At 41.5% G+C, this 25,865-nt stretch overlaps 1 protein-coding gene and 1 long non-coding RNA gene across 2 annotated transcripts; both read right to left on the minus strand.

Moving 5' to 3' along the window:
- Nucleotides 1-270: 270 nt before the first annotated feature.
- FZD1 (frizzled class receptor 1) lies at nt 271-5,225 on the minus strand. Its single transcript, XM_072651518.1, has one exon. The coding sequence runs from the start codon at nt 5,093-5,095 to the stop codon at nt 3,206-3,208; it is 1,890 nt and encodes a 629-aa protein (XP_072507619.1). The 5' UTR covers nt 5,096-5,225; the 3' UTR covers nt 271-3,205.
- A 5,323-nt stretch (nt 5,226-10,548) lies between these two features.
- LOC140532725 (uncharacterized) lies at nt 10,549-14,307 on the minus strand. Its single transcript, XR_011976648.1, has 4 exons — nt 14,145-14,307; nt 12,628-12,708; nt 12,117-12,209; nt 10,549-10,775 (listed from the first exon to the last, which is right to left on the minus strand). It is a non-coding gene; the product is annotated as an uncharacterized lncRNA (long non-coding RNA).
- Nucleotides 14,308-25,865: the final 11,558 nt, after the last annotated feature.

Raw genomic sequence — 25,865 nt, forward strand, 5'->3', positions numbered from 1 at the left:
TGATTTTAAAAGACCTTCTACAAGCATATAAACCTAGCTGCTTATAAAACCCTTCTGCATCAGGCTCACTATCAAACCATCCTGACCACCCTAAGTAACATCCTAATATTCATTCCTTATGTAAAACCTGGTACAACTTTTCAGAAATAAATAAGTCAGGTCTTCAAATCAAATTTTTGGAAACGGCCTCCTTGAATTACCTAGTGTCCTAAGAGATATCTTTTTGCGATTGTTTAGAGCTGTTGATTTTTCCATGTCTTTGCAGAAGGATTCTTCAAATAGCCACTTTATTTACTTAGAGCAATTTAACAAGGGTGGGGGAGAAATATTTGTGAATGACAATACAAATGCTACCTAAAATCTTACTCTATAAATATTTACTTTTCCCAATGGGGAAAATATTTTCAATTTCCTTAAAGGCTGAATAACAAAAACAGTTGTTTCAATTCCTTTCTAACCAAAATATAATTGTAATATATAGATGTTCATTTTAGTCCACTGTGACTGATCAAAAACATTGCAATGTAAATAAATGTCACAAAAGAAGTACTGAATCTCTAGAGTAACAGGTTCTTTTTTTCTTTCTTCTTTTAAACAGAGCTATTCTAGGTTTTAAAATTTCCATTTTTTTGTTTATAGTTTAGATGATAAATCTGTCCTTATTTCCATATTATAAAATGTTCAATAACCTCTGTATGTATATAGTAAACTAAAAAAAGGCTCAAAATTTCTTTAATAAAAAAATCAAAACTCTTTGAGCCAATCATATAAAGAGTTCTGCTGGAGACTGCCATAAAGGTTCCTTGGAAGAGATAAATTTGGAAGCTTCAAAAGCTTTTCATTTAATTTTTTAAAAAAGTTATATATCTAATTGCAGTATAAAATGCTTAAAACCATATTTCATTGATTGTTCCTGCATATTCATAACTGGAGAGAGAAATTGATCTCATAAATATTATGACAAAGGTAATTAATGACCTATAAACAAAAGTATTAAAAAAATAGTCATGTAAAATTGTTCATAGTAGCGCCTGTTTTTTTCCATAATGAAATCATAAACTCTCTGAACAACATCTTTACAAATTTCTATTTTCTTTTTTTATAAAAACAGCTCTTTTCTTGAGTTCAGTGATACCAACCACAACAGAGATCCTGAATATGATCACCGTAGTTCTTTGGACAGACAGATTTATTTGATCCAGCCTAAACGTTAAAGTAGCAAACCTGTTTCATGAATCCCTGGGCTGAATTCCTCATACAGTAGGACGGGCTTATGAGACCCTTATAAAATGTAAAGACAGCAAATGGTACAAGCTCTATTCCTGTGAGGCACAAAGACCATAGCATTTTATACAAAACCTCAATTTTTTATTTGCGAAATTAAAAATATGGTATTTGATATATATAAACTTCTATTCCTCTATAAATATAGATGATCTTGTGATAGTGAACAGAATAAATGCATACCAAATTTTTTTTAAAAAAGAAAGAAACCTTTGCATGTTAGGGTTATGATGGCCACAGATTAATTTAGGATCTTAAGTAAAGGCTTTATGATATATTCTGAAAGTTTAAAACAATGCTATCAGGACAGCTGCATTTCTCCTCCTTTCCTTCCACACAAACTCACAGAAAATATGACTTGATCGTATTTTTTTTGGAAGTTCAAATCTGTGGGGAAGGAGAAACACACAAGATTTTAAGATGGCAGAACCTGGGTCTCTTTTCTCCCACTGCAATATTATTTTATTGAGGGAATAAATCCATCAATCACTGACACTCCTCAGCCTCCAGAATCTTCTCAGGTTCCTCATCAGAGGAAGGAACTGTCTTTCCTCCTTCCCCCACCCAAGACTCCTCAGTCTTAGTTTCTTAATAACAAGAATAGGTTAAAAACATACAGCATTTTGTTTGTTTGCTTAAAGAGTCCTGCAGTTATAAGACTAATTATTAATTAGTTCATAAATTGATTTCAAAAAGTGACTATAATAATATACTGTGAGAAAGCCCATTTTCTTGAACCTCTTAAGTTTTCTGATTCGGTTTATATTTTGTTGTCCTCTTAATGACAATAAATATCAATTTTCCAATAAAGATTTCCAGGTGATCTCAACTGTTTTGTTTACAGAAGAGTCGAATACAAACACTTAAACTGTTTCAATTCAGGAGGCAGACTGCCAAGAATGAGTCTACAATTGAAATTAACATTTTCAAACCACCATTTTCAGTCTCTTCCAACCCACACAAAGTATGATGCCTCTTCTGAAAGCTCAGTCACCACATTTTTTTCCATGAGGTTGGCCAAATCTATTTCAGATTTTACACACTCAGGAAAAAAAAATGAGTTCATCCATGAAAAAGTAGACTGCAAAACAAGCTTGGAATTTACATTCTATTCACCCTCAAACCAGGTTAAGTGCCTGGGAATGAGAGGTGGGTTGTGGTGGAAAGCTGAAGACTATCAGCACCCTCATTTGCCAGGTTCCTGGTGAGCCCTGAGCACAGTTCACATAGAAAATTCAGGTTTATAAAGTAAAAAGACAAGACTTCAGAATCTGCCCCCAGGGGAGGGTGGAATTGGGCCTGGCAGGGCTCCCAGTGCAGGGTTTGGAAGGCTGGAAGAGATCTGAGTTCCCCCACCCCACTTCAGAAAGGAGGAGTGGGGTCAGAGGGAAAGGAGGGGAGAATTGTCAGACATGGCAACAAAATCAAGACTTCTCTGCTCAACCCTGAGCAGATGGCTCTTAAAAAACCTGTGTGAAGAAGGGAAATGGGTTTTCCCCCTTTTCTTTTTGGAATACTTGGAGGGAAAAAAAACTCGAGGAAGAAAATCTGGGAATGGTTAAAAATCCCTAAATAATTAAAAATGTGATTTTCCATCATTTAAATACAAATATACTTACAAAAATCTTACACAGGCTATTTACAATCATAAAACCATAACGTCTTGGTACCAGAGAGTGAGGTGTCCGTATTATGTCCCAAATCTTAGTTAAGTCCCCTTGTTTGCTTGCTTCCAGGGACGGTTCTAGAGGTTTGAAGGATTTTGTTTTTGTTTTTTAAAATGTGTGTGAGAGGAAGCATGGCTGGAAGGAGCCAGAGTCAAACAAGAGGAATAAATTCTATGGAGTCACCTTTTCAGGGACAGGAAAGGAGAGGAAACTGGAAATGGCTTTTGGTTGGAGTTGGGATGGATGTTTCTCTCTCAGACGGTGGTTTCCCCCTGTTTGCTGTTGGTAAGTCTGGTATAGAACTTTCTCCAAGAGTTGAGGGTCTTGCCGGACCAGATCCAGAACCCAGAGGTGATACCCACAATCAATGTCATGAGGTACTTGATCATGAAGACTGTGAAGTCAGGGGTCATGGGTGGGTGGGGAGGGGCCCCCCCACCGCCCTGGTGATGAGGGCACGGGATGGCATAGCTCTTGCAGCTCTGGGCCACCCAGCTGCGCTCCCACTGTTCTCGGAAGGCTTGCTCGTAAAAGTAGCAGGCGATGACGATGGTCGCAGGCACGGTGTAGAGGACGCTGAAGACTCCAATGCGGACCATGAGCTTCTCCAGCTTCTCGGTCTTGGTGCCATCGTGTTTCATGATGGTTCGGATGCGGAACAGGGACACGAAGCCAGCCAGGAGAAAGGAGGTGCCAATGAAGAGATAGACAAAGAGGGGCGCCAGAACGAAGCCCCTCAGGGCATCCACGTTGTTCAGCCCCACGAAGCACACCCCACTGAGGATATCTCCATCCACCTGCCCCAGCGCCAGGATGGTGATGGTCTTAATGGCCGGCACTGCCCATGCTGCCAGGTGGAAGTACTGCGAGTTGGCTTCGATGGCCTCGTGGCCCCACTTCATCCCCGCTGCCAGGAACCAGGTGAGGGAAAGGATCACCCACCAGATGGAGCTGGCCATGCTGAAGAAATAGAGCATCATGAAGAGGATGGTGCAGCCCTCCTTCTTGGTGCCCTGGGCCACCGTGCGGGCCCCATCCTCGGCGAACTTCTCATTGCAGACCACCCGGTCCTCCAGCAGGAAGCCGGCGATGTAGGCCACGGCCACGGCCGTGTAGCAGCCCGAGAGGAAGATGATGGGCCGCTCCGGGTAGCTGAACCTCCGCATGTCCACCAGGTAGGTGAGCACGGTGAAGAGCGTGGAGGCGCAGCAGAGCACGGACCAGATGCCGATCCAGGTGCGCGAGAAGCGCAGCTCCTCGGGCCCGAAGTACATGAGTCCGTACACCTTGCTGGGCTCGCAGGGGGCGCCGCAGTCCTTCTCCCCCAGGAAGTGGTAGTTGAGGTAGGAGGGCACCTTCAGCGCCCGCGGGCACGAGAACTTGCCCCGCTCCGGGGCCGAGGCGCCCCCTCCGCGGCCCCCCGCGCCCCCGTGCTGCGGGTTGCTGGTCCAGAACTCGGGGAGCAGCGAGGGCGTCGGGGTGCCCTTGTCCGACGTGTTCTGGCCCACGCAGAGCTCGCCGGCGCCGTGCACCGGGAACTTCTCGCAGCGCAGCGTGTCGGGCCACTGGAAGCCGAACTTGTTCATGAGCGCCTCGCAGCCCTGGCGGGCCCGCTCGCAGAGGGAGCGGCAGGGCGGCAGCGCCTGCTCCAGGACGGTGCACACGGGCGCGTACATGGAGCACAGGAAGAACTTGAGCTCGGCCGAGCACTGCACCTTCACCAGCGGGTAGAACTGGTGCACCTCGAGCCCGGCGTCCTCCTGGTTCGTGTGGCCCAGCAGGTTGGGCATGATGGTCTGGTTGTAGGCGATGTCGGTGCACAGCGGGATGGAGATGGGCTGGCAGTAGCCGTGGTCCGGGATGGAGATGCCGCGCTCGCCGTGGTACTGCTGCCCGGCCGCCTGCGCCTGCGGCTGCGGCGGGGGAGGCGGCGGCGGCGGCGGCGGCTGCCCCGGCCCGGGCCCCGGCCCCGGCCCCTGCCCCTGCCCGGCCGCCTGCGCGCGGACCCCCGACGGCAGCGACGGCGGCGGCAGCAGCAGCAGCAGCAGCAGCGGCAGAGGCAGCGGCGGCCCCCGCGGCGCCGCGCGAAGTTGCCGGCCCCGGCCGCCGACCGCCGCCGCCCCGGGCGCCCCCCGCTCAGCCATGCTGGGTCGGCCCCGTCCCGGGCGCCGCTCCGCCCGAGCTGCCGCTGCCCTGCTCGTCCCGCGCTCGCTCCGCGTCCCGCAGCCGGCGCCGGCGCCGCGGAAACCTGCGACTCATGAAGCGCCGGCGGGGGGCGAGCCGGGGACAGCCCCGAGTGCCGGCTCGTCCGGCGCAGCTCCGGCGTCCCGGGCCCCGGCGAGAGCGCACCTCTGCCTCCGCCTCCGCCTCCGCCTGCGCCGCCGCCGCCTGACCATTTGTGTCAATCCCTCAACTGGGCTCCCTCTCCCTCTCCCCGACCGGTTTCCAGGCGCCCCGGAGTCTGTCTTTCACTCGGAGGGAGGAGCCTTGAAACCGACGCGGAACTTGCGGGCTAAGGGATCGTCGCCCAATCGCTGTACCCGCTTCCCGGCGAAAAGGAGCTGGCCGCTGTCCACTCGAGGGCGGAGGGGGGCTGCGGGGGGCGGAGGAGACTTGGTGCCGGGGAGAGCCGAGCTCCGGCACAAAGAGTGGGGCTCGCTCTGGGGCGGGACAGGCTTGGTTGCCTTTGCTTTAGCCGAAGAAAGAGCCGGGACTCGCAGGAGAATAGTCCCATATGGTGTTGGGAGGAATGAATAGGAGTTGGCAGCCCGGGAGACTCTCCTTTTCTTCCCTTCTCTTCATTTTCATGTTTAAAAATCCTGCTCTTTACGGTGGTTACAAAGTAGCAGACAGGGAACAGCCCTCCGAGAAGCTGCTTCTGAATGCAGGGGCTCGCTGCGAGGAAGCCTGTGCCTGTCAAAGTTTTCAGTGAATCGAATTCTCGGGCCATTCTTTGCACTTGGGGGCCTGGGCTTGGCAGACCTTACGGGGCTGTTCCGCGTGCCATGCCTCCTTTTTGTGAGCCAGAACGGAAAGTTCTCCCTGGGTTCTGATTATCTGAGCAACGACAAACACAAAACCCCCTTTTTGGAACGGAAATCAAGAAAGTAAAAGTCCATGGCTCCCACCTTCCTCTTCTTTCATTAAGCCAGAAACAGAAGCTAATGTTCCTTAATTCTTTAGGACAGAGGTTCTTAACCTGAGGTCTTTGAAGGTTATTTTTTTAATTTTGATACCTGAATTTCATTATAATTAGTTTCCTTTGTGGTCCTGTGCATTTTATTTATTTAAAAATATTATTCTGAGAAAGTATCCATAGGCTTTAGCGGACTGCCAAAGGGATCCAGGGCACAGAAAAGGTTAAGAACCTCTGCTTTAGAGGAATTGGGGGATTCGGTATCTGGCTGAAAATTGGGGCGGTCTTTTCTTGAAGACCTCCGAGTCTGCCAGATTGGGAGTGGCTGTTGTCTATAGCTTAGGATAGTCGTGTCCAGCCTTGGACTGCCCTGGCTTGTGAAGAACTCAAATGTTTTGAGGTCCCACCGGTTCTCAAGAACAGAGAAAAATAACAATATCCTGGCCTAGGGAATGCTTGTGAAAATACCCGAAACTCTGGAGAGACCTGGAAGGAATTTGGGGTGTTCTGACCAATGACTTCTTTTGAGACTGTACTATGACTAGCTTTCAGTCACCTTGAAATCTACCTAAAAGGAGGGGGGCAGAAGGGAGCAGAATGGAATCATAAAATCCTCTACTAATGATGAAACGAAATAGTGTATTTATGCTAGGCCATTTTTTTATCCCTATGGTTATTTCAGTTTCCATTGTTGCAAACTCCCTTCACCAATGCAAATCAAGCCACTCACTTGGAAGAGATGCCAGCATCCCTGAGATAGTAGGTGATTTCCCTAGGGTTTCTACAGGTAGTATATTAGAATACACGTTTTTCCTGACTCCAAAGCTGCTCTGTCAAGTAACCTCTTGCCAGACCTACATACCTGTGGGTTCTTAATCTCCTATGTAAATTTTTTTGTGATATTTTAACTAAATGGCACAACCATGTAAATCCACCCCATTACCTTTTGATTTTATGAAATGAAAGACTGGAAGATCTTTTTGCCAAGTTTTGTCTCCTTATCTACAGTCATCTTTCAGTAACTATTTTCTAAAGTCTCCAGTTAGTAATCCTGCCACTATTATTTACAGTTCTATAGTGTCAATTTCCTTCTTGAAAAAAAAATCCTTCTTGTCAAGACAATGTCTCTAAAGAAAAAGCCCAGCCATCTGCAGCTCATTTCATGAAATGATATCTATCCATAATCAGTAAAGGCCAAAGGATTTAAAGCAGATGAAGCCTTTGGGATCTCTTTGTATCTTTTTCTGGCCCACTCCTCCCTTCTAATGCTTCTGTATTGTCTAAGGCCCACCCATGACTTCCTTCCTAATATTCCATGTTGATAATCATCATAGTATAATGGTCAGTCTCTTATACCTTGGATAAGTCAACTAACCTCTTAGTACAGGTACCAACTTCACCAGACAGTTCCCTATTTCAAAAAAATTGCAGAAATTCTGTCCTCTCCCTCCATGTCATAGATGCTCTGACCAAGAAAAAAAATTTGCTTGTTTTAAATCTCTGCTGCCATACTTAATAGCCATGTGATCATGAGGAAATCATTCAACTTCACAGAACCTCAGTTTTCCTATTTGTAAAATGGAGATGATGTTACTTTTACATCCAGCCTCACTAAGATGTTGTAAGGAAAGCTTAATATATAAACCATAAACCCTTATAAACCACAAAGTGTGATCAAAATGTGATATATCATCTTCGGTGTCATAATTATGAATGATATTATTATTTCCTACTCCAAAATTTACATTGTTCCATCTAAATGCCTCAAAGCTCTGCTAAATGACTCACTAATAAGTTAATCTATGCCAAAATAAGTCATCAATACAGATTAATAATCATTTATTAATTTCTAATAGCTTGTAGTGGCTTCATGTTAGCCTTTCACCTGATAGTCTCTTTATCTTCAGGGCTCCCAAAGGAGTGAGTAATATGAGGATTTCCACCAAGCTGTTTAAGGGCCAGGACCAATGTTGGGGGTGGGGGAAGAGTGGAGAACCCTTTGCCTTACCCTTCAAGAAATGTTGGGGGAGGTGGCCTCTGAGAGCTGGTTATCTGGTGCTGTAGTCAAACTCTCTTCTGTGCTGCTAGGGCATGGTTCTTCTATATGTAGCTCTGCTTTTCAGACACAAGAAATTCCCAGTTTCCACAAGTTTCGCTCTAAAACAGGTGCAAATATTTTGAAGAGAAGCTGTGGGAGGCTGGGAATTTGGGGATTCTTGTGCCTCCAAAGTAAGGCTACATATATGCTGAAGATTTCCTGAGAGGTGAGACCATTGCTAAGATCCCAATTTCCTCATCTGTAAAATGTATGTACTATACTACATGACCTATAAGGTCTTTTCCAGTTCTCAACCTATGATCCTATAAGTCTCCGTGTTATAGCTTGATGTGTTCCCCACCCTGCATCATACCTCCAAACTGAGCTACACCATAGCAGGCTTCCTGCAGCAAAGCACAGATCCCTTCTCCTGCTGGTTCTCTACCCAAATGAACAATTGTGCATTCCCTTACTGCCATTTTCATCCCTCACATCAATAGTGAAAATTGGGGGAGGGGCTAGGGTGTAAAGCATAGATAAAGGGCCAATCATGATACCACAGATCCTTGTTCACTTAACATTTTTGTTAATAATTTGAATAAAGACAGATGGCACATTCATCAAACTTGTGGATGATACATAGTTGGGAGGGATTGCTTAAACATTCTGGATGATAGAATCAACATCCAAAAATATCCTGACTGACCAGAACATTGGGTTGAATCTAAGAGGATTAAATTCATTAGAGATAAATGGAAAGTCTTGTACTTGGGTACAAGCAATCAACTTTATAAGTATACAGTGATGAAGGCATGGTAAGACAGTGGTTTGTCTGAAACAAAAATTTGGGACTTTAAGTGTATTGTCTCATTATGAATCAGTAGAGTGATGTAGCAATCCAAAAGACTCACAGGTTCTTGGACTACATTAAGGGAGGAATAGTAAGGAGTAAGAGGGTGATAACCACATTGTACTCTGCCCTCATCAGGTCTTATATGAAATATTCTATTCAGTCCTGGGTACTCCAATTTAAGACAAGGATAAGCTGGAAAGCATCTAGAGGAGAGGCAACCAGAATGGGGAAGGGCCTTGGATCCATATCATCTGAGGAACATCTGAGGGAACTGGGGGTGTTTCCCTTGGAGAAGAGAAGACTGGTGGAATACGATAATTATCTTCAGATATTTGAAAGGTCATGTCAAGGAAAAGTTGTACTTCTTTTGTTTCATCCCCAGAAGGCAATTCCAGAAGCAAAAGATGGAAATTATAAAGAGGCAAATTAGTCAGAAAAGACTTTCCCCAACGTGGAGCTGTCCAAAAGGGTAATGGAGCTTCTCAAGAAGATTCCTCCTCCATTGAGCTTGGCAAATAGAAGCTGAATAACCATTCATTGGGCAGGTGGTAGTGGGGATTCTTTTTAGGTGTGGGTTACACTAGAGAGTGTCTGAGGTCCCTCCCAGCTCTCAGATTCTGTGAAATGAGAACTAGGGCAGAGTTATAACCTATAGCAACCTCAGTGTTAAATGGGAGATTGGGGAGAAGGAGAAGAGTAAAAGGGGAGGAGAGGAGAGAAGAGGAGAGAGAATAATGAGAGGAACAGAGAAGAGAAAAGGAGAGGAGAGGAGAAAAGAGGATAGAGGAGAAGAGAGGAGAAGAAAGTGAAGAGGAGAGAGGAAGGGAGGAAAGAGGAGGGGAAAAAAAGTAGAAAGGAGAGAAGAGAACAAGAGAGTAGAGAAGAGGAGAGGAGGGGGAGAGGAGAGGGAAAAGGAGAGGGGAGAGAAGAGAAAGAGGGAGAGAAGAGAACAGGAGAGGAGAGGAAAGAAGAGGAGAGCAGAGAAGACAAGAGAGGAGGGGATGGAAGGGAAGGGGAGAGGAGCAGAGGGGTAGTAGGAGAGGGGAAAGGAATGGAAGGGAAAGTTTCCCTTTTTAATAATGCCAATTTTTTAATGCTGATGAAATTACTTTCTAAGGATATTATGATGTTTGAGATCCTCAAATGAAGATGAGTAAATAAGAACAAACTATTATTGAACTATGTAATAAAATATTTACATTAAAGTGACTTGCATAATATTATTCTCCTATGCATTTCGTTGCATCATGGCACTCATCATCTTAGTCAACATTTCAAGGATCTTGTTTTACCAGCCCTTTCCCAAATCCCCCAGACTTTCTCATGGTGGATTGTTTTGTCAAGATCACTGTGGTTAATTAGCATGGATAAACAATTCCTTTTGGAAACAGCCTAATGTACATGAGCACGTTGAAGTACATGCCCAAATTATGGGTAAATAGCTGGATGTCTGAACTATTCTTGTTTTTGAATGAGAAACTGGAACTGGCTTTGAATGAAGGAAGGAAGATATCTGAACAGATCACTAGAAACACATGGATAAACAATGGAGGACTTCTCTTGTCCCAGATACTCCCCCAATTCACCCAGTGAATTCAATTCAATTAGACAAATATATTAAGTTCCTTTGGTTTTCAAGACACTGTGCTAGGCTATCAGAATACTAGATGATGTTTGAGGTCCTTTGCCACTCAGATTTTATGTGATTTTGTGATTATGGTTTAGACTCAGGTTTACCTTAGAAAGAAGCAGTGTGGTATCATGCAATGATCTCCAAACTTTTTTGATGATGAGCCCCTATAAGGAAAAAAAAAACTTTGAGCATGCAATCCAATATGTGTATATTTACTAACTTATAAATTATAAATATATATTACTATACTAATAATTACATGCATAATTACACAAAATAGAAAATTTTAAGTGATGTAATAAAGATGAAGTAATGTTTAATATTACTAGAGTCACTAGGAAGCCACTGGAGCTTATTGAATGAGGGGAGTGACATGGTCATATCTGTGCTTTAGGAAAAGGATTTTGACAGCTGTGTGGAGAATCAATTGGAGAAGGGGAAAGAATGGAGGCAGAGAGACCAATTAGGAGGTTACTATAATAGTCTCAGCAAGAAGTGATGATGGCTTGACCTAGGTAAGATCTGGATGGATAGAGAGAAGACAACAGAATTATGGGATATAGTGAAGATAATATGGATAATATTCTGCAACTTATTAGACATGCAAGGTGAGGATCTCAAAGATGAAACCCCCAGCTCTGAGGGGAGACTGCCCAGAACTCAGAGTTCCCCTCCCCACTGGTCATATTTCCAGCCTTTCCACAAGGTCCTCTGTGGCATAAGGAATGTGTTGGAATGTGGGAGGATAATTTCCCCAGTGGAATAGTTGCTGCTGTGAATGCCTAGGTAGACATTCATTTATAATTATATGAAGGATCTACAAAGAGGGAAGGGGTATCTTGGGAGATAAATGCAGGTAAGGTTTCAACAGAGACCAACCTGAGGATTTGATAGCACAGGAAGGGTTGGATGTGATCCATCATCCCACACTCTGATTGGTTGATCACATCCCCTCTTTTAGGGAGGGGGGATCAGGTGAGAGCCTCCTTTGGTCACCCTACAGCTTGGATCCCCCTTTAAAGTCTACTAGTCTAGTTGATACAGGATTGGCTTTGGAGTAAGTTTGGACCTTAGTTAGCATGTTAGCTAGTTAAGTCATGCAATGCCCCAGTGCCTCTGGCAACTTTCTAATTCTGTAAGTTGCTGAGCTTCAACTGGGCAGGAAGTTTCCACATGGGCAGTTCTCTCCTGATGAAATCTCGAGGCCAAAAAAAAACCCATGACTAGGAAGCAAATATTATAAGGACGGACTTTGATTCACTCTTGATTGTCAGAAGTGTAGACAAAGCAACCAGTCCTCCAAGTGCCTGGCTCTCATGGCTTAATTCCTAGGGAAGGCTTATTAATTAGCTAGCCCCATGATTACTGACAGATAAATCTCCCAACACTGGTATTCTCAACAGGTACAAGATCTAGTGGCCAGTAGTCAAATGCCCTTCTCTTGTTCTTAGGTGGCATCTTGGCTATGACTCTGTGACATGTGATTCAATTACCTAGGTACACACCTGGGCAGTGACATGGATGGGCTAGCACAGATCTCTATCTCATTTCCTCTTGGAAAAATGACAACCCCAGAGTTTCTGCAGGAGCCAACTCATCTTCAAAAACAAATGAAAACAAAACAAAAAAATCCAGCTTGGTTAGTTTGCAACACTTGAAAAGTAAATAAATAAATATATCTTTCATTTCTTCACCCTTTCCCCTGTATCGCACTTACACCATGAACTGAAGCTCTTGGATTTAACTACACACAAAGCCTCTAGTTCAGATAGTCTTTGAATGGACCTCAGTTTTCCTAAGTATTTAATCTTCTCCAAAGCAACTTATAATAACTACTTTTAATAATAATAATAATTGTAGTAGTAGAAGTAGTTAGCATTTACATAACTTTTTAAGGCTTGCAAAGCACTTTCTAAATATCTCATTTTGTCCTCACAACAGTCCTGGAAGAGATAGGTGCTAATATCCCCATTTTACAGATGGAGAAACTGAGATCAATAAAGGTAAATGACTTACCCAAAGTCACAGATTTGGCTAGTAAGTATCTGAAGTCAAATTTGAACTCAGGTTTTCCCCTTTCCAGGTCCAGCACCAGGGCTGCAATTAGAGTTAGAATCAGAGGCAAATTTACCATCGAACTACCTCTTTTATCTTATAGAAAATTCCTATACTGGGCTTTAAAATGCTATTTAATCTGGGAAGATCACCACTACATTTGCTAAAAACTTCCATTAGAAACACAAGACATAAGATAAATGAAAAGATCTAGTAGAATGTAATGGAGGCCAGGACTGCCTCATTTTGGCATCTGTATGCCCCATGCCTGGCACATAGCAGGCACTTAAATGGTTTTTGACTGATCAACAGGAGAGAGACTACGTACAGTAAATCAGGGTATGAAACTGCATAGATATCATTATTATGGGAAATCGTTTTAAGAAAATTTTTTAAATTTTTCATGGAAAGGTTAAGAAAAATATGAAATTGTTGAAGGAGAATCAGCGTGTCATACAGGAAATTCAGCCTCATCAAAGTCAGGAGGATCTGGGTTCCAATTCTGTCTGGTACTGACTGTGTGACCCTGGATAAGTGACTTGACCTCTCAGGGTCCGCAGGCTGTAGACTACAGAAGGGGGGGAGATATGCCTTAGTAGAGGGAAATTTTCGCACTGGCAGTTCCCTGCACCAGTGAAATGACAGATCCCACTGTATTATAAGATCATAGAACTGGAAAAGACCCTTAGAGACCATCATGACTAATTCTTTCATTTTACAAATGAAGAAACTGAGGCCCAGATCAGTTGAGAGACTAAGTGCCATAACTGTGATTGGAACTCAGGTCCTTGGTAACTAATAATTACTCAAAATTCTATAAATTAAAATTTTTGTAATAAATATTCATCTATTAAACTCCCCCCTCCCCAACCATAAAATACGCCCTCTCTCTCACTGGACTTTAGCATTCAGTGTATCAGGAATACAAGATTCAAAGACATTTCAGATTGAATTGTTTTCTTGCCTACGATATCATCTATGCTCAAATTGACAAACCATGCAAACCACATACTGTCTTTGTATTTCATGGAAATTACAGAATTTCTTCAAGCACTTGGGAAAGAATTGTCGACGATCCCTTGTAAATGAAAGCCTCTGCTGCTTGTGTTTCCAGATATCTCCTCCGATTGGCTGGACTGGACTTGGAACAAGTGCTCAGAAAAGTTTGGGAGAACAAGAAAAACTTCTGCTCATCCTGCTGGTAGTTTGGCATTTTTTAGTCCATGTCAGGAAATCCCTTTATATCTCTGCTTTCAAACCATGTTATATCCTGTTCAAATGCCCTTATTATAGTATTATTTTGCTTTCCTTAATTTGTATTTTCCCCCTGAAGATGACATGAAAAACAGCCCCCGATTTCAGCACTACCTCTGTCTGTCTTTGCAGTTTTAGAAGGACAATTGTATTAGGCTCTTTCTTCCCCCTCATCCTCCCCACCCTGTTCCTGGAATATACTCCCTCCCCTCTTATTGACTCACCCAATCTCTTCATTCCCTTTTAAGTTCAGTTGAAGGTCCACCTCTTACAGAAAATCGACTCTGATTCTTCAGAGGGGTAGCCTCTCCCTAAGCAGCAAGGTAACCCAGCGGTTAGAACATCAGGAAGGTGAGGGAAGGAGGGAGAGAGGGAGGTGGAGAGAGAGACAGAGAGAGAGAGAGAGAGACAGAGAGAAAGAAACAGAGACAGAGACAGAGAGAGTTGAACTGGGTTAATTCTTTCCCACCTCCAAAACTCTATGGACTTATAATAATAATAAATTAAGTGGAATTATGTTAAATTGCAGATTATTAATGTCAATTTAGGAGTATTTTGTAAAAAAATCACACCAAATTTATGTTGTTGACCTGATAAACTAGAAAACAGTTTATGTCAAATGAAACTGGAGTATTCTGTTGTCTCATTTTCATCCTTTATTTTCCTAATGATTCAACCCATGAAGTTCCAACGCTTACAATTAAATTACTTCCATTTTTCAAGATTAACACTCTAATCTATTCATATAATTTTGGGGAATATAAAGAAATGGTGAAGTCATTAAGACTTTCCTAGTCTATCTCATAACATATTTCTAATACACACAAAGACAAAAATGGGACGTGGGGTATAGAATCATGGGATCCATTAATTTGGAACTGAAAGCAACCTTAGAAGTTATCTAGTTCAGCCCCTTCATTTTCCAACTGAGGAAACTGAGACTTAGAAAAATAATGAATTTCATCAAGAAGCAACATTCAAACCCAGGTTCATTGACTAAATCCAAGGGCTCTTTGCCCTTTGATATGCTGACTTTGTGACCATTTAAGATTTCTCTTTCACTTAAACTCCATTGACATATAAACTATCTGAATTTATAAATGAATGAATAAAAAGTATTTATTAAGTGTTTATTAGGTATTTATTAAAAATTTTAAAAGTATTTATTAAGTGCTTATTAAGTTCCAAGCACTTAGCTTAAGAGCTAGGGAAACAAATGTAAAAAAGCAAAAGCAATCCCTTTCCTTTAGGAACTTTACATTCTAATGGTGGAGGGAAGCTGGGGCTGGGAAGGGCACTTTGGTCCTAAAAGTTAAGGTATAGTGAGTAGTTCCAAAGGGGAGTAGGTTGACACACCCTACCCAGGAACAATGATAGAGCTGATCATATCATGGTTCTTGGTTCCCAAACTGGAAGAGAGATGCAGAGAGGAAAGCTAGAAGGAGACCTCAGAGAAATTGCTTTAGGAGATGGTTTCTGGTCTGAGCTCCAAGGAAGTTGTGTAGGTGGTTAGAGAGGATAGAGTGTAATTTATAAAATGACATTCTCCAAATAAATAATATCTTTTGTTGTAGTCTTTTGCAATTTGTATCATATCCATATATGATTCTTAAGACAGTGTATATCTTCAGGAAATATTGAATGACATCTTTAAAAAAAACCCTGGACAATAATGTGTTAACATTTGTGCAAAATACTACCATGAGTCAATAGATTCAGCAGCTTCAGCTCAGTAGTTGTTGGCCGAAGCTTCCTGTGCCTAAACAAAAACCTTTAAGTTAGCTCTGTATTATCATGGCAGAGCTAAGTAAGCCTTGAAAGGTGTCCCCGAAAGAATAACGTGACTCACAGGGACATAGAGAGCTGCTGCATTATGACTGTTGGGAAGCTAGATCTTGGCAGTCTACTCTGCAATAGATTTCAGCAACTCAGAACTCTGCTGTCATCAAGAAATATTCTAATAAAAAAGGTTTTCATCTTGAAGGGCAATTAAAATGTAAATTGCGAAAGCGTAGAAATAGGAAGCTCACTTTTTAAATGTGATTAATTTTCATACATCAAACTGAGTTACCTAGCAGATTCATGTTTTGGAAAAATATAATTTACCAAAAAAAGTTATAACGGGTTTGTAGATATTGAAACAACTATCTTCCAACACCTCCATTTTGAGCAAGAACACTGGTCTACTTAAGATTAGAAATGCTTCTGACTTATTGTTAACAGCCTTTGCTACTAAAGACCTGGAAAAATAAGTTCTCACTACCAAAGTCCTTGGCAGTGTCAAATGGATCACCATTAGAAGTGGATTTAGCCTTATCAATAGAAAGAACCTTAAAAAAAAAAAGGTATTACCATCTGTTTTTCCATTGTACCCTAAGAACCACAGGACTCTTTCAACTGAATTACAGTTGAAACCTTTCAATGTGTTGTCTCTGCCATTATAACAAGGGTACCCTGAGAGCATGGACTGCCTCACTTTTCTTTGTATCTCCAGATGTTAACACATGATAAGAATTTAGTAAATAATTTTTTCATTCATTCAGAAATTCTGAAAAAATCTGTTGGGATTTCCTTTTGAAAGAAGTTGGAGAAAATCATTCTGCCTTCTTTTCTAAAATTTACAGCTAGGTCTATGGATTGGAGAATCATCAAAATGACAGAGTTGCTTGAATTGCAAGTCTTCTTCGTAGTTAAGATGGATTATGAATTTTGCTAAAAGCTCATGAAGATAATTAAACTAAATTAAGACCAAATACTTTTTTTTTTTTGAGTTCCAAATTCTCTCCCTCTCCCCCTCCTCCTTGGGACAGTAAGCAATTTGCTATAGGTTATACATGTGCAATCATGCAAAACATATTTCCATATTAGTCATGTTCTGAAAGAAAACACAGACCAAAAAAACCCCACCAAAAATAAAAATGGTATAATTCAATCTGTCAGTTCTTCCTCTGCAAATGAGCAGCATTTTTCATCATGAGTCCTTTGGAATTGTGAAACCAAATTCTGAGGTCTTTCAGGGGAAAAAATATAAATGCCATCTGAAACTCTGGCCAATGGTTAATAATAGCTAGCATTTATACAGCAAATCCCAAAAGTCTTGGTGTATATTTCGTTACTAAAATCTTAAAAAGTGAGGGACATTCTGAATAACTTAGATTCATACAGAACTTAAATATTTGCCTATTTTATATTACTTGATGTTGCGTCTCACAACAATCCTGTGATATAGATATTATTCCCATTTCACAGATGAGAAAGCTGAGGCTCAAATAGGTGATTGTAATTGTTCAGGGTCTCACATAGTACTGTAAGTGGTGTAGCCAGGATTTGCATTCAAGTCCTCTGACTCCATGTTCAGAATTATAACTGCCTTTAAAGAAATACTGTCATAATTCAACAGAGCACTTATCAGAACACTGAATATTCATGCTACAGATTGGAACCTAGACACATCCTGTTATTCTCTGAAACTCTTATCTACGGCAATCCTACAAACGCCCCATAGAGGACCCCAGAAAAATGCCTCCCTTGAAGTTTTTTCCTATTTTGTGGGCTCCGTTGCATCACTTGGGCCACCCACCCTTTATCTTTTGCTCTCCCCACCGAGACCACCAACACTCCATTTCTTTGGTGATTTCTTTTAAATCATACAAGTCACCACCAGTAATTTGCCACTGTCTACTTATGCTTCTCATGAATTTTTCCATTATACTTTCTGTCACTCACAGTATTGATTCTTCCAAGATTGTGGGGTTCTATGATTCTTAGTCATATAGCAACGCCTAAAGAATATTGCTGTTCAGGAGATGGGTACATTCGTTTCAGGGAGCAGCTTAGGATCATTAAAAGTGCTACTCAAAGTTTCCAATCCCATCCAACCTGTTCTCCTTTTCCCACTTACTTCTCTGCCCAGTTCGTCACTCATCTATGGTGCTTGTCTAATGCCAATGGACTAAATCAATAGACTGCTCATCCAAATGTATGTCGTAGTCTGGAAAACAGGCATTTTCCACATGGGTATGCTGGTAAATTTTTAACAACTAGGAAAAAAATTGCATGAACAACACACTTTTAAGTTAAATTGCATCATTAACATTTCCTCTATCACTTTCTTAAGTCTAGACAATCATCAAAACAGTAATTCAAGCCTGATTTGAAGCATTTGGCAACTTCCAAAGTCTAAATGCTCACGTTGAATATTTAACAACTGGTTCTCATGAGCCAGCTGGCTCTAGCACCCTCAATTTTCCATCCATTTGGTTTTTCCTACGTGGGTTGTTAGTCTGATCTCTTTTGAGAGTTCATGAATTTTATTAAGGAGGTCCTATTGTGAGCTTTGCAATCAGTACAGTATTTATTATCTGTGGATGGAAACATCTGAAAGTCAGGTAAACAAAATTTACCAAGTGCCTATTGGGTCCCACTCACTGCGTTAAGTTCTGGGGATATGCTGTTTCTGTTGCTGTTGAGACATTGTCGGTCATGTCTGACTCTTCATGACCCCATTTGAGGTTTCCTTGGCAAATATACTGGAGTGCTTTGCCATTTCCTTCTCCAGCTCATCTGACAGATGAGGAAACTGAGGCAAACAAGGTTAAGAGACTTGCCCAAGGTCACACAGCTAGAAGTGTCTGAAGCCGAATTTGAACTCAGGAAGAAGAGTCTTCCTGACTTCAGATCTAGTATTCCATCCACTGTGCCACCTAGTTGGATATAAGAAAGGCAAAAACAGTCCCCATCCTCGAGGAACTCACAGGCTAACAGGAGAAATAACAAGGAAACAGCTGTGTACATGGAAGGCCCTTACATGGTAAACTATAGGTAATTTTAGAGAAGGCACCAGCAATGAGTGGACCCAGAAAAGGCTTCTTCTACAGCATGAGATTTGAGCTGAGATAAAGGAAGCCAAGATATCCTCAATGGAGGTATAGATGAGAGCATTCTCCTCAAAATTGTACAGAGATTTTAAAAGTTAGTTATATTAGTTGGCAGTAGTTGTTATCCACTTTCCTTTCTTCTTTTTTCTTTCTTTCTTTTTCTTTCTTTCCTTCTTTCTTTCTTTAAGTGATACCAACAATGATTTATTTTTTTTTCCCATGTGGTTCAGTATCTTCCCCCTTACACACTTCTTAATAGCACATCCCATGATGCTTTCAAAATGGTGCTGCCTCAAGCACAGTCACCTGAGGATAGTTTACCTGGTCTCGCTGCTCTTCTTAACCTCATTTCCAAATGCCATTTCCATTTTCTCATAGGGTTTGAGGTCATATAGCTTTAAAGCAGAGTCCTGAATTATCAGGACCTGAGAATTTCCAAGTTTCACAGAGCAGATATAACATTGATATAGGCTGCTTTTCTATTTTGCTGGGGGCTTCCTTTTGCCTGCCAAAAGCAAAGTCGTAGAAGGAAAAGATACACAAGGAGAGGGAAGATCTGAGAGACACTGATCCCAGGAGGTACTTCGACTTTGGCCCTTCAATTACAGTACCACTCCATGTAAATTTCCTTTCCAAAAGAATAGAAAGCAAAGTCTGAAATCAAAGTGGTTCAGGATTTATCTACTGTCAGAAATCTCTAGTATGACATTAGGGCATGAGCTGATTGACCACAAAATTATCTTTTTTGTTTTTTGGTTTGTTTAAAAGATTAAGCAATGGCCCAACAGAGCTGATATGGAGTGCCTTTGGAGTAATTTAATAACACCTAGCCTTCTTATTCCCCAAAGCACCATAATTATCCCTTGCAACTTGAGGAAACAAATACAGTAATTAGCCTACTGGAATCTTATTAAGGATTGTAACTGTAAGTCTTGAACAATGGGCACTGTGTCTTTACACAGGTTTCTTCCTCAGATCCTTCCTTGATTTTCAATTTCAGGATATTTCTGACTGTTGTTTCTACACATAATTTGTATACTAAAGGCCTTGAGCCTTACTTGGGCTGTTCTGTCCACCAGATTAGCAGGATTTCAGGATGCTAAGTCAAATTTGCAGAAAAGAAAGGACTTCTTGGAAATGATGGGTATTTGCATAATCTAGCCAAGGGGGAGGAAGGCAAATGCCTCAAAAAATGCTCATGAAGTCTTATATTTTCATGGTATTTTATAGTTTACAAATTTTCCCTATATTATGTGATTTAAGTCTCATAATGATCCTCTGAATAGATTGGACAGGGATCATAGGATCATTTAAGGCTGGGGGAAAATTTAGATGCCACTGGGTCCAAACCTCTCATTTTCAAGATGAGAAAATGAGTCACAGAGAAGTTAAGTGACTTACTCAAGGTGACATAGCTAGTGAGTGTTAGGGGTAGATTTTGCACTCAGGTGGTCCTAACTCAAAGTCCAATGTCCTGCCCACTATGTCAGGCCATCTCAAATATTCCATGCACGAGAAGTAGGATATAAAACTATGTCTCCATACAGTAGCCAAAATAATTATATTCATTTTTCAGAAGAGTAAATTGAAGTTTGGATCGACCCCAGATCACAGAGCTAGTGAGTGGCAAATTTGCACCATCTTCTGACTCTAAGACCAGTTCTCATTCACTTATTCCATGACTCCTATGTCTGTTAGTTGACTTTTGCCTTAAGTTTGTTGGAAGAAAGTCTAATAGACAATAGATTTTAAAATTGATTAATTGTATTGACCTTCCACTCCATTCATGATGTAGGTAAGCAGTAATTCTTACCTCTCTTTTTGAAGAGAAAAAAAGGAATTTAAACAGACAGACATTTGGTAGAGCAGTGATACATATGGCCAAGAGGAAATATATATAAAGAATGATGTATGTGGCCAAGAGAAATGGGTATTCAGGTCCAAGGGTTCAAAGGAAAGGACTTTGGAAATCATGGATTCCAATCTCCTCATTTTGCGCATGAAGAAACTGAGACCCACAGATGTTTAAAGGGATCACTCTAAGTCACCGAGGTGGTAAGCAGAACAGCCAGGAATCAAACCCAGATTCTTTGATTGTAGACTGACTTGTTGTTTAGTGATTTTTCAGTCATATTGTTTTCTTGGTGACTAGCTACCACCCACTGAACAGCTTCACATCAGATTCATCACTCAGAGCAGCTCGAAAATTAGCACAGTTTGTTTGAAGTCATGTCCTATGTCTCTCTTAAGAAGACTAAGACATTAGCCATGATAGTTTTTTTTTTCATTCTTAAATGCAGCTGATTACCACTTGTAGAGACCAGGAGGGAATGTTTTAAACCTGAGGGGTGGGGGTGCCAAAGGAGTACATTCCTGGGAAGATGGATCTCCTTGCTGTCCTAGAACTGACTTTGTGCTGATCTGAATGCTGCCCTTCCTATCTGGAGGCCAGAGAGCAGGGGCTAAGGTATCACTGGCAATAATAACCAAGCCAATCAATATATACTAAGTACCTACTATGTGCCAAGTATCATGCTGAGCTCAGGGGATGCAAAGAAAGATAAAAGACAATCCCTGCTGTCAAGGAGTTCCCCAAATCTAATGGGGGAGAAAAGATGCAAAAACTATGTACAAACAAGCTATGTACAGGATAAATTGGAAATAAAAAACAGATGGAAAGCAGCCAGGGTCCAAGGACTGAGTAATCACACAGCCTAGAGGGTGTGCAATTGGGAGTTCAGTTTCAGGGACAGTTCAGCAATTCTCTGGGGCTTATACTTGGAAGCTTCAAAGGCATCAGGAAGGGACAGCTGGAACCTCTTTTCCCTTTGCTATCCCCAGAGAGCACATTGTTATATTCTCAAGCTGGGAGAGGAGAACCAAGTCTGTAAAGAGTCAATGTCCGTAAATATCCCAAGTGCCTGTAACACCTACTTAAATGTTTCTGGATTTACTCTCGGATTTCTAATTTTAGTCATGGTTTTATTGGGATATTTTATGCTTTATATAAGAAGCAAGCTCATTTATAAAACTTGCTAACATATGCATGCCACATTAGAAAGAGTCTTAGATAGCCAGAAGTTGTGGGGTGGTATAAGCCACATCACCTTGGGTATGTAATTTAACTAATCTGAACCTCATTTTTCTCATCTGTATAAGGGGAATAATAATCTCCTCCATGCTGCACAGTACCTGGTACATAGTAGGTACACATTAAATGTTTTTTGCCTGCTGATCTTGCAAAGTTTTATTGAGAGAAAGTGTGAAGATAATTTATTGAATTTCAAAATCAACATTAATCCCTGTTTTGTTCAGTTGTTTCACTCATGTCTGATTCTTTGTGGTCCCATTTGGGGTTTTCTTGACATTGATACTGGAATTTGTCATTTTCTTCTTCAGCTCATTTGACTGCTGAGGAAACTGAGGTAAACAGGGTGAAGTGACTTCCCAGGGTCACACAGCTAGGAAATGTCTAAGGCTGAATTTGAACTCAAGTCTTCCTAACTCCAGGCCTGGCACTCCATCCACTGTGCCACCTAGACACCCTCCATTCTGCCCTTTTACTTGTGAACAAAGATCTTTGAAAGCATTCCCTAATCATACTCCTAATTCTTGGGTCTATCAAGGGAAGGAAACTCTTGGGTAAGAGAACTCTACCCACCATGGAGACGTTAGTGAATAAAGAGTTTTGTTTCTGATAATTCTATTTTGTGAAGATTCAGGGATAAAATTAATTGAATAATACCAGTTAGGAAACAGAACCTTTGCATGACATAAGGGAGAAATCAGTTAGCAAGGATTTATTAAATGCTTACTAGGTGCCAGACATTGTGCTAAGTGCTAGGGATACAAGTACAAAGAAGGAAAAAGGAAAAAGAAAGAAGCGTTTACATTTGAAAAAAGACAGGATTTGGAGTCAGTGTCTCCCATCCATGTGAAGTTGGGGCAAGTCATAAAAGAAGAAACATAGAAGGAAGTTACCATTTATTAAGCACCTACTATGTGCCATAGTGTTAAGCATTTTGCAACTACTTACAACTTGGCATTTTATTAATATTATCTCATTTGATCCTCACCACAACTCTGGGAGGTAGGTGCTAGATAATGATGCCCATTTTACAGTGGAGGAAACAGAAACAGCCAGAGGGTCACACAACTAGTGAGTGTCTAAGGCCAGATCTGAACTCCTATCTTTTTGACTCCAGGCCCAGCGCTAATTTATTGAATCTCCCAGATGTGTTGACTCCCCCTTATTAAAATGTTACTTTTTGAGAGTTGGGCTATCTAGTTCTTCTACTTAAGTCCCCAGCACTCAGCACAGTATTTAGAACATAATAATTCTTTTTATTGTAATTGTCCTTAATAATATATCTTGATTACTGTTACCCCCATACCAGATACGTATAAAATTAATAAATGTTATTTCCTTCCTCCCTTCCTCTTCATATTGCTCCTTCTCTCCCTTCCTTCTTTCCTTCCTTCCTTCCTTCCTTCCTTCCTTCCTTCCTTCCTTCCTTCCTTCCTTCCTTCCTTCCTTCCTTCCTTCCTTCCTTCCTTCCTTCTTTCCTGTTCTTTTGCTTCCCCTAACCTCAGTACTTTCACAAATATTCGGGGTGTAGACTCAGTGTGTCCTGAGGTCCTACTCAGCTCTAAATCTCAAGCCATGCAATGATCTAGGTTGACATCAGTGTAGATACTCCTTCCCCTGTAAAACCATGACCCTTAACATCCTCTCATCCTACGTGCCTCTTGTCCAGCCCTTTCCATCCATCCTCCACAGAGTACACACCCATGCTCCAGAGGTCTTCCTAGAATTCCTTTTGTGTTGTTATTGTTAGTTTTAAATGCTTAATTCTTCCATTCAGCAACCCATAAACGAAGATGATAAAAGTAATCCAAGCATGATGACAGGTCATCATCTGGGATTACAGCAAGTCTGGGATTATAGCAATTCCCACTAAATGAAGTGGTCAGATAAAGTGGTCAGGCTATTGAATCTGATTTTTAGACATCAGGTTTTTGAAGATATAAGTACAATAAGTTTGCGTGGGCATAACTTCAATGATCAGAGTGAGAAATGCATACTTTACACATAATTCTCTTAAAGTACAGTATCTAAGGAAGAAAAAAAAATCTTTAGATTTTCTGATCTTAAATCTGACCACGTCTAGACTGTAGGCCATTCACTTAACCTCTTCATGCCTTGGTTCCCTTATCTTTAAAGAAATGATAACGTCTGGCTTCCTTGTGAAGAAAAATGAGAGATAACATTGGCAAAACCCTTGGAGCTTTGCAGTGAGAGGCGCCATATAAATATAAAATGTAATCATTAATATTATCTCATATCCTAATTGAGCCTGATTTAAATACCATTATATTATTAAGTGACTAAAGCCAGTCCTGGGAATTGCAGTGTTGGGTGGTTGGCTGGGTATGGAACCAGAAAAACACGCGCCCAGAGCCAGACAGCTGACTCTGTTGGAGCTATGTGCTGAGAAGGCGCCACCAGACATCACTTTGTTAAAATGGACTTGTAGTGCTGCCCAGATTCCCCTGGGGAAAGACCATCATAAAAAGAGCTCAAGCAGTTTGCAAACTTGGCTCATTTTTTCTTGCCTTTTGTGATTCATGGTCATTACAAAGTCCACAGGAATCCTAAGTGGGAATATTTACTGCAGAAGTCGTCAACCTGAAATTCATTGGCCACATTTGCTCACAAGGCTTATTTTTTTGGTGGCTTAAGGGTTCCCTGCAGTTTTTAGTCATTTCACTCTTCCCTTGCCTGCCTTGGATTGCACTCAGTAGGTATTTGAGAAGAGATCACTGACTAGGTGAGGTAATGCATTTAATGACTGGCAGATTTCTGGAGGATTTGACCAACCTAGGGAAAAGCTATGGGTACTTCCCTCAGTGAACCCCTAGCTCCCTTCAAGACTTGGTACAAGTGCCATCTCTTACAGGCTTTTTTTTCCTTGATTCCCAAAGTTGTTATTGCCAACACGGACCTATGTTTACTTAGATTACAGATCATAAACTTACAGTTGGAAGTGACCTCAGAGACCATATAGTCTAACCCCCTCATTTTATAGATGAGGAAACTGAGATCCACAGAGGTTAAATGACCTGCCCAGGAACCCACAACCTGTAAATTCCTGCAGCAAGACTTGAACACAGATCTTTCTAACCCCCAAGTCAGCACTCTATCTACTACATCCAATTTATCTATGGGCACTATTTTTCCCCAATTAAATATAACTCTTTGAGGGTATGGACTATTAAGCCTCTGAATCTCAAGGATCTAGAACAGAGGTAGGGAACCTATGGCCTCGAGGCCACATGTGGACACTCTAGATCCTCAAGTGCAACCCTTTGCCTGAATTCAAATTTCACAGAACAAATTATTTGTCCTTGGGTGTGGCTTTTTGACTGAGTCCAGGTTTTACAAAACAAATCCTTTTATTAAGGGGATTTGTTCTATGAAGTTTGGATTTGGTCAAAAGGCCACCCTTGAGGACCTAGAGGGCCACATGTGGCCTTGAAGCCACAGGCTCCCCACCCCAATCTAGAACAATGCTTGGTATACAGCAGGCACTGACCAAATGCTTGTTGAATTGAATTGAATCCACCATCAATACGGTTGGGTTTTCAAAGCAAAATTTGGAAATAATATATGCCAATTTCCTTTACAAATTTGGTGATTTTTTTTTGTTTAGGATTCTTCAGTTGAAAATAAAACAACCAAAGTGCTCAGTACTCCTTGGTCTCTTTGGCTGGATGATAGTCAATGTTCCTCTCCCTAGCTGCAGCTGGACCATGGACCATTTTTTTCTTCTCTTTCTGTATCTTTTCTTTCAGTACTCTCCCCAGTTCCCAAGAGGTTTGATTATAATGTCTCTGCAGACTATTCTCAGCTCTATGGATCCAGTCCTAGTCTCTTTCCTGAGCTACAGCTCCAATCATTAACTGCCTCTTGAACAGTTTCAACTAGATGACTTCTAAACCTCTCAAACTTAGCATAAGTAAAACATAAAATCTTATTATTCTCCCCTGACACCCACCCTTTTTCAT

This window comes from Notamacropus eugenii, chromosome 3 (genome assembly GCF_028372415.1).
Source record: "Notamacropus eugenii isolate mMacEug1 chromosome 3, mMacEug1.pri_v2, whole genome shotgun sequence".
NCBI lineage: Eukaryota > Metazoa > Chordata > Mammalia > Diprotodontia > Macropodidae > Notamacropus > Notamacropus eugenii.